A 15615-nucleotide genomic window follows, 5' to 3' on the forward strand; every position below is an offset into this window, starting at 1 on the left:
TTTGAATGTTCCATTCCCCCCCAGAGGAACACGCTGTCAGTTTTTATGGGCGTGTTTTATGGCGCGGGCATGGACTCCTTGTGACTTAAATTGAGACAACCGCTGCGAGAGCGATGTAGATGATGGTCAAAGTGCGGGCCTTGACAGAAACTGGAAGCTTAAAAGCCGCGGGATTTAGAGCCGTTCACTCACTCATAGACGCCGAGAGAATAAAAGCGCAGGGGCCAGAAATAGCAGCCCTGACCGGTGGCGGCGTTTCCAGGTGCTTTGTGATGACAGCTAAATTCAGCCAGTCTGTCTCCTGGCAGAATAATTCAGAGCTGAGGAGAGGGCGCTTGATTAATCACTGTGTTTATGCAGCGCAGAGAGGGGGGTGGATGGGGAGTTTGGAGGTGGTGGTGGTGGCGTGGGTGGAGGAGACAGTGTGTGGGGGCTTCCCTGTAATCAGAATCTAACTCTTGTCATGTCTCAGGAGGAAGACTAGAATAGCAGAATACAAGTGATTAATGTCTTTTTTGTTGTTGTTACAACTCCATTTTAAGGATGCTTTTAACTGTGACATTATCATGTGATTTAAAAATAGCAAATAGGATACCATATAGCATCTTCCATTTTTGTTTATCAATGCTTCCTGCTGTTTATACTGCCTCTGTCATATGCAGAGATCATAGTAATTAACTGGCAGATTTGAACTGTGGCAGTCCGAGTAAACAAATTAGAGTGTTTATAGGCAGCTAATAAAAACAAACAAAAAAACCCCAGTCTTCACTACATTGTAATAGGAATACTGTAAAATTTACAGTAACTTGCTGGCAGCAATTAGTTTGTAAGTTGCGGTAATACATTTAGCAAATTGTCTACTTTAATAGCAATTATGGGACTGGGTGCTGTAATTGTATTTACACTAAGCTTTCTATGAAATGTGTTAAAGCAACTTACGAACTAATTGCTGCCAGCAAGTTGCTGTAAATTTTACAGTATTCCTTTAACAGTTATTTTCTGGCAGCTACACAATTATTCAAAATACATCTTACTGATATTTCACTTTTACCCAAATTATAGCCACGCATTATCTAACCCGCTTATTGTTGGTCTGGGTGGGGGGTGGGGGTGGGGCTGGAGTCTACCCCAGCATGCATTGGGTGAGAGGCAGAAATACACCCTGTGCAGGTCACCAGTTCCATTGCAGAGTTCACACACTCTTCTACAATTTACAGTCTCCAATTAACCGAGCCTGCATGTCTTTGGACTGTGGGAGGAAAACTGGAGTACCCAGAGAACATGCAAACAGCTTCTACTGTACGGATTTGTTCATTATACAGTAATATTTCTGGGGAAATAATTTACAGTATATGCCTGAACTGAAGGCACTCAACTGCATTCCACTCAGGGCGCTGCTCTTACAGAACTTCCCTTGCATCTGCCCAAGATTGACCGCTCAGCTTGGGGCTAGCAGCCAGGTGGACAGACAGACAGGCAGACTGACAGGTGAGCCCTCTCATCTCAGCGGGCTTGAGCCCAGGTGAAAGCGCACGTGACCGGCTCTCACAGAAGCTCAGACCGCCACGGGCTCGCGTCTGTGAAAGACTGCGTACGGCTCCGCGCGGGAGAACCAGTGACGCTCAGTTAGCTGAGCCTGGAGATGCAGCTCAGGTCCGTTTGCTCCCGATGGCCTCCAACGAAAAAAAACCACTGTCAAAAACAGAGGAAAGCAACTCGCAATTTCAGAGCTCGATGGGAACAGGTGTCAGAAAAGTAGGGTTTGTATTTTCTGTTCAAGTAATTCTCGCCCACAAGATATGAGCAAATCGCTCGTTTTCAGATTACTGACTTTTTAATCTGGAGTGTGAGTGAAATTAGCCAGGTGGTTGGACCTATTCAAGACAAACGCAGCAGCATTAAGTGAGCTGATTCTCAGTAATACGCCAGCTCTATGCCAGCTTTACCCTCAGAGGTGCACAGAGCGGTGTGATCAGACAGTAAATCGGATCAGTGGATCGAAAGATGATGCTGCGTCTCAAAGTCAATGTATAGTGTTACAGCCGGCCTTCGCCTCTTCCAGTGGCCAATGTGAGCAGCGGAGAGATTAAAGCGTGCTCGGAATATCACACGGAGCGGCTATACCGGTGTGGATAAACACTGGCTGTGGCAGGGCATGCGCGCGTGACAGATCTGGGTCAGTTCAGAATGAAATCCTCTCTGTCCGGTGAGATTGACAGCGGGGAGATGGGCCTCAGTCCTCTGTGATGACCAGCTTGTTTGTCCAGAACAATAGTCTCAGTAGCACTGACTGGAAAAATCAGGACATTCTTAGCCTTCCCCTCAAGCTTTCAGACCTCTATATTGTATGTAATCTGGCCATAGTCCATGCCATGTAAAATGGTGTAAATGCAGTTCTTTTACAACGGATTGCAGGATTGAAAAGTTTGTGACACATACTGCAAAGGTGAGACACTACCTCACCATGTAGGCCGGCTATAATTTTGAGTGGAAATAACCATAGCAGAAAGATAATTATGTTATAAAGTTAATTATGTCATCAGTGGCCCACATCCTGAGGTTTCAGCTGTTTAAACACAGGTAGTATAAACGGTCGGTACATGAAGGCATACTCTGGTTTTAAAAGAGGGAAGAAGAGAGCAGGATGGACTGCTTTGGCAAGATCGCTCTCACAGAAAAGGGTAAAGACTTAGCCTCCACGTCCTGTTCAGCATGCCTGAGTAGTTTAAAAAGATATCTACTGAGTTTCTGTAGATATCTGCTGTTGTTTCTGTATGGCTTTAAGAAAAGGTGTTTCTATATTACTTTAAGAAAACGGTGTCTCTGTATGACTTTAAGAACGGGGTGTTTCTGGATGAGTTTCAGAAAAGGTGTATATGTATTACTTTAAGAAAAGGTGTTTCTGTATGACTTTAAGAATGGGGTGTTTCTGGATGAGTTTTAGAAAAGGTGTATATGTATTACTTTAAGAAAAGGTGTTTCTGTATGACTTTAAGGATGGGGTGTTTCTGTATGACTTTAAGAATGGGGTGTTTACGGATGACTTTAAGAAAAAAAATTTTTTTACTTCTGTATTATACCTGTTATACCAAGCAATATTTCAGGCATCTGAAACTCCAATATTGCAGTATATCCATGGTGTGACAATACAACAGGACACATTTTAATAGCTCTGTGGCTGCATGATTGCAACAACAGCTAAGTGTTTTAACAGCATTTTCTAAATGAAAGACGTTCATTCAAAGTAGCAATTTCAAAATTGTATCTGAAGTAAAATGGCAACAAAATATAGTCACACATATTATATAATAAATCATGAAAAACCATCTCTGCCTGGTTTCCATGGTCACATTGCCATAGAAACACATAGTCCCCAGTAATCTTTGGGGACTTGAGCTGAAGTGGAACAATGCGGCCATAGTCCCAGTTTTTAAGGTTCTGTTGTAAATATGGCATACACAATGCAGTGACATTCTGAATAACATTGATGCATATTAGTGCAATCAGCACATACTATTAGCATCATTTTTATAATTTGAAAGGCACACAGCATGCAGCAGGGAAACTACGCTCTGGAAAAATGGATGAATTTTGGTCAATCCATGGGTCCAGTCCAAGTTACAGCCAGAGTACCTGCAAAAGATGCTAGCAAATTTTTCTACATGAAATTTATGTGAATAAAATAATGCTAAGCATTACCACAGGTGAACTCTCCCTTCCCCCCATTCATTTTTTAATGAATGCATTTTCTATTATTTAAAATTAATTTCTTTGTTTATTTTTACAGTACACACTATATACACTTTAAGGCTCTTTTTTCACACAGACAAACTCACACACAAATGCACACATACGCACATGCACACGAGCACACACACACGCACATTGTGGTAGTATTGGAGGTCTAAAACTAAAAATAATTAAAGCTGTTCAACAAATGTAAACATGGAAAGCATTATTAAGGGCATGGATTACTGACAACTGGAAGCAGCTTTCAATAGGCTTAATGAAAAATGTGAGTAAGTTAAATGCATTTCCTGACATTTTGCCAGACCTTGCTACTGATGGGGCCTGTTGTTATGGCTTCCACAATACTGAATGCCTGGCTGAACTATATGTACATTTATGCATAACAATACATTTGCTGTTGCTTTTGGTTCTGTAATTTTATAAAGCTGGGCTAAAATAGACTGTTCATTATAATGAACTTGCCTTTCTGTCACACGTCTGTGTCAACCACAGAATTTGTGTTTATACCAAATGTAGAAACCCAGAGTAATCATTTTTATCAATTATACTTTTTATTTTTACACATATTGTGAGGTATATTAGCATATAATTTAAATAGCAGTTACAGACTGTGTGTGTGTGTGTGTGTGTGTGTGTGCGTGTGTGTTTGTGTGTTTAACCATGATGCTACTTAGTTGTATGGATACTCCTTTGGCATTGGAGCTTCAGCGTTGTGTTTTATTTATAATTAATGTGGAAAAATGGCAGTATTATGTTGAATAAAGGTATTCTCTGATTTTCAGTCTGGCCACCTGCCTTGATTTGTAAATACTGTTTCATCACTGCCAAACAATCGTGGTTTTATTGGGGTGTTTATGGGGTTATAGGACATACAGCATTAAATATATACATAAATATTGTCCCATCTGTACTGAGCTGTTTTAATAAAATACCACCAGGTTGTGCTCCATCCATTGACACTCTTATTTACAAACATTGAGAGACTTTTTTTGGCATACAGGAATACCTAATTTGCAGTATATTAAATATAATATAAGTATTACATTAAGAGTATGACAGAAAATACTGTTTAGTCCCCTCATTTAAGTCCAAGAAGCAGCAACATTTTTTTACTTTATAGATTGTATATAATACAGCAAAAGAGTTATAGCCGAACTGGAAATGATTAATTTCTAACAGCTGTTCCCCATGTGTGGATCGGAGATAATTGGGTGGAAATTTGAAAGTTAATCAGTAGGATTATCTTTCATATACATATATGTCTTTGGTTGCCATATCATTTTCAGCAACAACAACAAAAAAAAACTGATTACATTCATTACTCTTGGTGTGAAAAACAACAAGGACTGCAGCCAATTGCTTAAAAAATTACTGTGTGTGGATATTCTCTGTGTTTTGGAACACTGAGAACATTAAAACTCTTCTTGAAGTTGTCTGGTAACAACCTCATTCAGTCTTGCCTGTATATTTTACATTAAGTAGGCGGGATAATAGCCTTTCTCAGCAACCATGTCTAACCTTTCAACAGAAGAACGGAACAGAAGAAGGCACAGAGGCTGGGTCATATATGGTGATTGTGGACCGCTGGCTTGAATAACAGTCCCTGCTTCACTGAACCCGCAGACAACCCATAATCCAGTTGAGATGCTTAGTTTGATTGTATACAAGCAGAAGACCATGATTGCAAGAACAGGCATACAGAAGACATTTTGAAAAACAGCCAAAACTGTTAGATTGGCTCTGAATAGGCAGTTCCGGCCGAAGACTTGGAATCCAAATGTACTTGTTGGCTTTTGCGTGTGAAAGATTCTTGTGTGGTGCTCCTAGCCAATTTTTTCCTTGCTCTTCATTTGAGATATAGGTTGTGTGGGTGAGACTACTGTATGACCATGAATCAGAGGGAATGTATTATGAGGTTCAATGTCTTAAGAATAAGTGTTAAGAGACAATGTAGCAAGAGTGTGAAAAATGGCAGCAGGGGGGTGTTTAACGAGACCACAGGTGTGATGATGACAAATATCAGCGGCGATTGAGCTGAATTCAAAGAATCTGTGGGTGGATGAAGACAGAGCGGAGTCACATGTCATGGTGTCATATGCATTATAATAAAGCCACTGGTCAAAGGGCCGGAGATCACAATGCCTGGCTCATAGTCACCCGTTAACCGTATAATAATCTAAATAAAATTTAATTTTACATGTCATAGACCAAACATTTAGATTTTCAATAGACATATTCATAGCCAGCTGATTGTTGTAGGGGTGATGTGAAGATCCTATACATCACGTGTCAAGCTTGCAGGCCTTGGAAATTGTGATCCTGCATATTTATCCAAATAATCAATTAAGTCTAGCCTGTGATATAGTGTGGATGTTTAGCCCCTGGTGATATTCATTTGCAGCACAGGGCATGCTGTACACTATGCAGCATTGGCGAAAGGAATGGTGTGGCGTAGGGCGAGCACCCACCCTCCCAAATCCACCCCTTCCCCATGCGTACCTACTCTCATTTGCTTTAAGCAATCTTGGCTCTAAGTTAATCTGATAGATCTTTCTCACGTGAGTGCTGTTCAGAAATTTACAAAAAGTAGTGTGGCAAAACTTCAGTCAGCTGTTAATAATGATTGACAACAATGACGCAAAACAAAGTTTCCAGTTTTTGTTGTATACCTTTATTCACCTTCAGTGAATGACTGAACTAGAAAATGAAAAGTCATTTTCTACTTGAGTGAAAAAACTAGAAGCTTTGCCTCATTGTTGCCAATCATTGTTGACAACTGGCGAAATTTGTGTTGCTGCGCTACTGTTGGTAAACTTCCTGGTTCATAGTGCTTACATGATCGTTAGAGATTAGCAATGAACAACTGAATACTGTGGTTGTAAATCTACAATGATTGCTCAAAAAGGGTTTTGAAAAATGAGTCCAATAACAAGAAGATTTTAAAAACTTTGAAAGAAAGCCAATGTCCTAAAAGCCACCTTTCTGCCATGACACCACCTGCTTTCTCTTCTCAGGTACTATGCCATCTGCTGCCAGCCCCTGGTCTACAGGAATAAAATGACTCCCATGAGAGTGGCTCTCATGTTAGGAGGGTGCTGGGTAATCCCAACGTTTATATCCTTCCTGCCCATAATGCTAGGCTGGAACAGTATCGGAATAGAAGATTTGGTGAGTTAAACATTAAAAAAATATCTTGTGTTGAATCAATGCATTTCCCCTCTTCCCTTTTCTTGAAAATAGTTTCAGAATCAATAAACCCGCCAAAAGCAACATAAGGCAAGTGTAGGCTTTGCTTCAAAGATTATAACATTTTTGAGAGCCCATTCTTCTATAAATCATGTCTCTTAATAACAGTATCCTCTGAGGTAATCCTTTAGGTTTTGCTTTTAAAATGGTGTACATAAATAATAAGTATATTCTGGGGTTATCAGTAAACAATCATATTAAATATACTTTTGTTAGACTCAATCAGTAGAACTAATTTCTGAGTATGAGCTTCATAAAAGCTTTCAGTGAATGCTATCATGAACTTGTTAGAATGAAACTGGCCAAATGAATGTTGAAATATTAGTCCATTATTTCTGTCGAGACAAACGCGTGCTTTGGTTAGATAATTAATGCAATGGCTTCCACATATTTCTAGTAAAAAGGAGTACTTGTCATTTGAGTCATCTAATTGGATTTACATATTTCTGCCTATTAATAAGACAGCGCTCTGCCAACATTTTCTTTTTTAGATGAACGATGGGTGTTACAGGCCATGAGCACATTTGTTCTTTCTTTTAATTATTCTCCTGACGCTTGGCAGAAAGTTTCTGCCATAATACAAGTATCTCAGAAAAATCTTATTGCAGTAAAAATATTTTCAATTTTTAAAAAATTTTTTATAGAATGACCCTTCTAGTGCAAGATTAGACTGAATGCAAGACCAGAGACTCACGTCTGCTACATGGGACAAAAATAAATCTTAGTTGGATAAATGCCCAATTATATTTGTCAGCCATTTACAGTGCAACTATGGCATCCTCTGTAAATTACAGAGTGCGTAGGCTTGAGCACATGTTCATGCAGGCAAATGTATGTTGCCAGCTGCCACTGATTATCTGTAGCTGTGCTTCATGTGTCATTACACTATAGGACTGCACCACTCACACTATTGTGCCCAATGAGAAGGGGAAATTCAGCCGACTGACACCCCCTCACCCTAGGAGTCACTCCGGTTAATTAGGTCCCGCCCTATGGGGCTCCTGGTCGCAAGGAGCACTGACGACAGTAGTGCAGGGCACATCACTCCACACAATGCTTAGCCAGAGTACTCATGAAAACACTCATTCAGGGTAAGATAAGTTACATCATTACTAGCACATGTGCTTGACTTGACTATGTTTCTGTGTAGTTAACAGATACAATAAATGGAACCCATAACCAAGTAAAGAAAAAGTGCAAAAAATATAATGAATTATAAAAATAATAAAATAATGATCAAGGTTTTTCCTTTGTGCATATATGCTCATTGAAAATATCACAGTGTGAATTCTTTATGTCAAATATGGTCCCCAAGAAAACCATAATTTCCACTGGGCTATTTATCCATAATTGCACATAATTGCACGGGAGTACGTACATCTTCAGTGAAGACATTAACTGATGGGTAGATTTGTCCAAAATAATTTTCATTCTAAGAGGAAGAGATGTTTTTTGCTTTTGGCTTTTGCTTTTATGTGCTTAACTTTTAAGTTAATTTGCACAGATGAAATTCTTAGTTCATGATTAAAGGAGCTCTTTCTGTCTTTGCTTCAACTTTTTTCTCTTTACACTGTTGATGGGCTACCCTTCGCAGTACATTTTAAAGATAATTAATCAGACTGTTAAACTTGCTCAGTTAATAAACACATGTGTTCATGTTCAAGTTTGTTTTTACTATCATGTTATCAACCCTCTGAACTGACAATTGATCTTTGACAATTAAGAATTGATTGTTCACGATCATACTTTATTGCATTACATATCAACATTTAGCAATCCCTCTTATCCAGAACATCTTACAGCATTTTTTTTTTCATTTTATCAATTTATACAGCCACATAATGATAGCTCCCCAGCTGGGAATCTAATCCACAGCCTTTGAGTTACTAGACCTGTTACCTGACCATTATCCTACGCCGATGTAATTGAACAGTAATATTAATCCTTTTAGTTTCAAGGGATCATCTGGATGGGCTGTCATTCTCATTAAAATGATATGTTCGTATTCCATGTGATTGCTAAATAGAGCACTGTTAAAATGGAAACTGCCCCAAAAATCTCAAACAGCATTTCACACTGCTTCAGGCCAAAGGTGCAGTTCACCTCTTTGCTCTACGTTGTGCTTTCAGTGAAATATGGCTCAGTCAGATAAGACCGTATACACTTTAAATTCATGGAAGAACTGCATGGAAATCACGTGGGAGTCTACAAAGCAGCACATCATGGTCTATGAGAATCTGTGTGGATGGAGGTCAGCTCTTTAAAACCGTCTCCGTGACGCTTCATCCCAGGCACGCAGGCTCATTATGCAAATTAATTTATATTTCAGACTGCCAAATAAACAACACATTTGATGGTGAGAGGCATCAGGCAACGGGCCATATTTTCAGACTGGCCTCCTCAAAGGAGCTAATTAGCTTTATAATACTGGCCATGATGATATTACATGACATTACATTGCAGATGCTTTGCTGATCCTAGTTAAAAAAAAAAAAAAAATAATAATAATTTTACAAAATTTAAATTATTTATTGTTCCTTTGGCCAGCTCGTTTCAAAAAGTTTTGGGCTTTTTTAGAAACAGAGACGCAAAGATTTAGAGGCAGAAAGGTAGGAAGTGGGGATGGAAAGACATTTAACAGTCATTTTTGCAAAGCTAATTATATTCAGAATGTATCCTCCAAAAATGAAATGGATCGTAATTATGCTGTCACAGACATGCCAAGAAATCTTTTTTAATTTTTTAATTTTACATTTTTTTAAAAATACACTTAATATAACAAAAGGAATGGCTGTGTTCAGTAACAATTCGCCGCTGTTCCGCACACCAATGAAGGCCTGGGACTGATGGATATAAATTGTTAAAAGGAATATTAATATTTTAGTCTGTAGTAGTAACACAATACCCAATGCCTTATAATTAATTACATAGGACAGAATTCCCCAAAGGGGCTTATGCACAGGGGGAATGATAGTGCAGATTTGGAGAGGGTGATAGTTGCCAAGACAAGCCAATATTTCAATATGGTAATCTGCCAACACTAACCAATTAAAAAAACTCATATACATGTCATGCATAAGTATTTACATTGCTCTGTAAAAAATTAAATAACGTAATGAAAAAATAAAACCAATTATCTTCCCCATGCATGGAGAGGGTTTATTTTGCTTGAGTAAATGTTGCAGTTTGCAAACTGTTGTGCCTTGCAGACACAGGAAGTGTGGTGTGATTAGGAAAGAGGTTAAACAGCACACAGAGAGAGAGAGAGAGAGAGATATTTGCTGCTAGATGGTGAGCACTTGCCATTGGACGATGGGGAGTCAACCTCCATTTCATTCAACCTGAGAAAGGGAGAATAGAGAGAGAGAAAATAATGTGAGTATGAATATATGAATATATACTCAGCAAGATAATATTAGCATCTTTTACGGCTCACAACTTGGGGGCAGCCTTATGAATGCACTGCGGTGCATAGCTTGGCTTCACAGAGCAATAAAGAGGATCGATGATAATTACAAATGAACTCAGGTAGTCTTTTATATAAAGTTAAGGTAGCTTTAATTAATGAGATCGGTTTCAATCACACCATGACTATGACCCCCTGTTTATATCAAGGTTGCCGGCATTTTGTTGGAAGCGGTCATTCCATAAAATAATTGAATAGGCTATTTATATCCATTGCAACGAGCCACATGAGTCAGACTCCATGATTCAACGCACAAAGCTCAGAGGCTTCCTCAATCTTCATCTTGCTATTTCAGTGAACCAATGTTTTTAAATAATGTATATGTGTTTTGTGTGCGTGTATTTTTATGTTCATGTATGATGTGTGTGTGGGTGGGTGGGTGCGTGTATCGTGTTTGTGTGTGTGTGTGTGTGCGGGGGGGGTGTGCGTGGTGTATGTGCATGTATGTATGTATGTGTTCTGTATGATGTCTATGTGTGTACATGTATTTGTGTTGTGCGTGTATGTGTGTGTGTATGTGTGTGTGTGCGCGTGTGTGTGTGTATGTTTGTGGGCACACTGTGCAATCGTGATGTGTGGGCGCATGTGTGTGTACATGTGTGTGTGTGTGCGTGTGTTTGTGCGTGTGTGCGTGCATGCGTGTGTGTGTGTTGTGCATGTATGTATGTGTGTGTGTGTGTGGGTGCGTATTTGTGTGTGTGTGCGTTTGTGTGTGTGTGTGTGTGTGTGTGTATGCGTGTGCGTGACTGTGTGTGTGGTGGGTGTGTGGGCGCGCTGTGCATTGGTGATGTGTGGGTGCATGTGATTCCTCGGCAGATCGAGCAGCGGACGAGCAGCGGGGACCCTAATGTGACGCAGTGCGTCTTCATGGTGAACAAGCCCTACGCCCTGACCTGCTCTGTGGTGGCCTTCTACATCCCGCTGGGCCTCATGGTGCTGGCCTACCAGCGCATTTATGTGACTGCGCGGGAGCACGCCCGCCAGATCAGTGTGCTGCAGCGGGCCGGCGCCTCCTCGTCCGACAGCGCCGACCACCAGCGCAACCACCGCATGCGCACCGAGACCAAGGCCGCCAAGACGCTGTGCATCATCATGGGCTGCTTCTGCCTGTGCTGGGCGCCCTTCTTCATCACCAACGTGGTGGACCCCTTCATCGACTACACGGTGCCGGACAAGCTGTGGACTGCCTGTCTGTGGCTGGGCTACATCAACTCCATGCTCAACCCCATCCTCTACGCCTTCCTCAACAAGTCCTTCCGCCGTGCCTTCCTCATCATCCTCTGCTGCGGCGACAAGCGATACCGCCGGCCCTCCATCCTGGGCCCCGGGGCCCCCTGCACCGCCACTCAGATCAACGGCTCCACGCATGTGCTCAAGTAGGTGGCCTTTCCCCTGTTCTGCTTTACTTTTCACTGCTTTACTCAGGGTGCAGTCTCACCAAACCCGACAGCCCACCTCAAATGAAAAGAAAGGTCCATGAAACTGAAATCTGTCAGTTCTTTGCTGTTGTCTTGTTTTAATACTTTCTTTGTATTCCCAGAAAGAATTTAAGAAATATTTTTAAGTGATTCTTGCAAAAAAAAAAAAAAGAAGTATAATAGCCTGTGCCGAAATTGACTTGGTTTCCCCCTTGGCTAAATGCCAGATTTTCAGGGTGGGGTTAACTGGGTCTTCGTTACACAACAAGAACTTTAAGTCCAGTAAAATCCTTATAATTTATAAATGATGTTCTTTCCACTTTTGTGCCCCTTCTCTGGATGCAGAGAAAGCAATATGCTTTTTTCCCAAAAATTAAGAGACCCACGGGGCGCTGCAATATTACAATAACCTGTACTATTTGCAGTGCCCATCTTTGCCTGGAACTTGTCGCAGAACATGGTGGATTGGCAAGTAGGCCTACCGCTAGCTAGCTATAATTAAATACCTTTCAAGCTTAGACATGTGGAATCAAAGGCCTTATTTATTTGGGTTGTACTGTCTTGTAATGGCTATAACTGGATTAGTAACTATAAATTAGAAATATTAATATTACAATCAATTGTCACTTCAGGGGAATATAACCATTTGAATCCAGTTTTCTGGACCTTTAACGCAACAAAGCAGTTGTACGCAGTGCAATGTTTAATGTCTCTAACAGAGTCCATTTTGGATCATATGTGCAGATATTTTTCTGAGTACATATGAACCTGTGAAAGTGGGATCATACGTGGTATTTGCTCTATCGCAGTTTATTTAACACTGAACATTTTACTGCATACCAGTAATTTCCAGCCTTTAATACCAGCGCTGAGTAAAGTTAGGTGCACCTTCTTTTATAGAGATCCTTTCTGTATCATGACATAATAATGGCTGTATAAGGTAATTCATGACAAAGGTAATATTTTGACAGAAGATTATTTGTGGAGAAAAGCCATCCTTAGGCCTTTATTTAAAATATGTACCTTTTCTTGACTTGATGAAAGTCTCGCTTTCTGAGACTACATATTCTTGTGATATTGTCCTTTCATTCACTGTCCATTAAAGTTTTAGCAGACTTATCGAATTAACCTGTGTTTGTACAGGCTATATCATGCTCTTCGTATCATTTTTATTAATTCAGATATTTTTAACTGGTGTTTTTACTTTCAGTCCTAGTCATGATTTAATGGTGAACGTATTTTTTTCAAATCATTTAGAAAATTTTGTATTGGCATTAAAAATGTCATACTGAAATTTTTTAATGATTGGGGTGATTTTAGATTCATTCTTTTATGCATGCTGCTAATTTCATTGCCTCAAAATTATGCTAAAATATACAAATTACTGATATTGACATACATACCAACATTGATAAGCATTTTGGTTTGGAAAGAATGCTAATAATTCTCAAGGTGCAAACAGATTTATTTAGTTGGATATCATGTGTTGGATATTTCACATTGCAGGTGTTTCTAATGGCCTGATTCTATTTTGCCATTGTGTTTGCCTATTGCTCTAGGTACAGTGCATCTCCGTTATTGCTTTCATGGTTACATAACTAGTCTTTTTATGTGTTGCATTCCAGGCATTTTATTGCGGGCGAAATCCTCAGTTCTTTTCTTTCAGATAGAGTCTCCATAGAGTTGTGAGAGTAAGTGGTGTGCTGCGACTGAGCGTAAACCTTCTGTTCTGTGTGGGTTTTTCTGCCTAATTATAACGGTTTATTGTGTAGTTTCATTCCCATTCTCCATGTCACAGGAGTAGCAGGGCTGCCATGCTATGGGTAGATGGTGTATTGTGCATACATTACCTCTTCCAATCTGTTGTTTCAGAGTGGTGTCTGGTTGCTGGTAATGTCCAATGATGTCCCTCACCTAGTATAGGAATAATTTTTACTTTCACTTAACTATCTGATGTTATGCCCAGTCTGTTTCTGTTTCGTTAACCGGGGGAAATATTTTTTTTCTTAGCCTAGAGCCCTGTGATGAGCCTTCAAAACCTGCTGCCCTGGTCTCTCTGCCTTTTTTGTTGGAAGTTTTACAAAGAAAGACTTTATACTCTTCACAATAGCCTAACCCCAATGCAGCATTACAGTTTTGAGTGATATTTTAAGATGGGTACAAATAAAACTCTGACAGACGGTTTCTTTTGAGTCTTCATCATCCCCTGATTCCATGTTACAGATAAGATCCTGTTTGTGTGGGTGTCAGGTGGTTCATCAGGGTGAAATCTGTGAACTCACATATTGTGGCACTGTTTCTGTGTGAAACTGTGTTCTACTTTGGCATGATTTGTTGCCTTTGGTTTTCAGATCTCTTGTGTTTGACAAAAATGTATTTCCTATATTTCAAGATAACAAAAAGAAAGGAATTTAATCACACATGCTTGGACTGTTTACATTACATATATTGCTCTGGATAAAAGCGTTTATTTTACGGATGTAATGTAGGCAGCATATCTCACTGAAGCCTGCTGTGCTTGTGGAAGTAAAAGGTTCTAGCCAGTGAAAATGAGTTTTTATCAAGTGACTGACGCATAGGAATGTGATTGATTGATCAGATGTAAAGATGTTTTTGTTATATTTGTAAGGGATTTATAATGCTGGACTCATAGGGAGATTGATTTCTTCTGCCTGCAAAAGGAGAAATACAGTGAAACTGAGCATTAGTGACTCCCAGCTCAAAAAAAGAACAATATAGAAAAACTGTGACTCAGTCTGTGAGTCAACGCACATTCTGGCCAGCTTGAAAAAGAATGGCACCTCTTTTCAAGCTCTCCTACTGAAAGAGGCAGCAGCTGCACCTGCCTGGCTATGAATGGAGCACTGCTGTCTCCGTGAGCATTGAAATTCTACCTCTGTGTGAGCATCTGCCCTGAATATCTTTGACTTTCACATTCAGACTCACTTTGGCACAAATAGCAGTGTGCAAAGTGTTTCCTTTGCAATTATTAAGGCTACATTCAGATCAGTGAGTTGACAGGTAGACAGATAACAGGGGACTTGACGTCAGGAGGTGCTTTTTATGATGGGTGTAACGCGGCTATATGTGTATGCCTTCAGTGGAATTTTTTTGTGTTTTCTATAGTTTGGTTCCAGTGTCACACAAGGCTTTAGTTTGTTTCATGATGTTTATCTGGTTGATGGTGCTGAGACTGGGTTGTGTGTGTGTGTGTGTGTGCATGTGTGTGCGTGCTTGTGCACACGTGTGTTATGTTTTATGTGTTAGCCAGCACTAGTTGAATGAGTATTATCATTCAAAACTGGCCTAATGCAAAACCCACCCTCTGTGTGTGTTTCAGGGCTTTTTCCCTGTGTGAGGTGTTGCTCTGTGCTCATCTCATATTGTCCAGTTGCACACTGGTCGTCCCTGTGTTATTTTGTATTGTTAACTTTGGTGTGTGGATGGTTCTATTGCAGCTTTACAATATTTTGCTTTCATGATTTTGCTTTCAGTGTATTTGGTGCAAAGCTGAAGCTGAGATTATGGAAAATCTGTACTTAAATACAGAGTTTTCTGTCTATATTGCTATTGCAGAGCCAAATTATTCCTGAGCTCTAAGTTTGTAAGCAAAAGCATACTAGATCTCCTGGACCGATTAAAATGAGGTTATTCTGTGTCCTATAGAATGTTCCAGCAACACAAATGAATTAAATTAACGAGTAAATGTTGAAGACTACAGTAATGTTCTGGTTT

The 15615-nt window shown here is 40.0% G+C and overlaps 1 protein-coding gene across 3 annotated transcripts in view; it reads left to right on the forward strand.

The window, feature by feature from the left end:
* htr4 (5-hydroxytryptamine receptor 4) overlaps positions 1–15615 on the forward strand; it is a 115424-nt gene that overhangs the window by 57309 nt on the left and 42500 nt on the right. For all 3 annotated transcript variants that reach the window (XM_064328052.1, XM_064328051.1, XM_064328053.1), the window contains exons 5-6: positions 6765–6918; positions 11279–11838. In XM_064328052.1, coding sequence (XP_064184122.1) covers positions 6765–6918; positions 11279–11838 — 714 coding nt within the window. The remainder of the gene's footprint in view (positions 1–6764; positions 6919–11278; positions 11839–15615) is intronic.

This window comes from Anguilla rostrata, chromosome 3, assembly GCF_018555375.3.
Source record: "Anguilla rostrata isolate EN2019 chromosome 3, ASM1855537v3, whole genome shotgun sequence".
Lineage (NCBI taxonomy): Eukaryota > Metazoa > Chordata > Actinopteri > Anguilliformes > Anguillidae > Anguilla > Anguilla rostrata.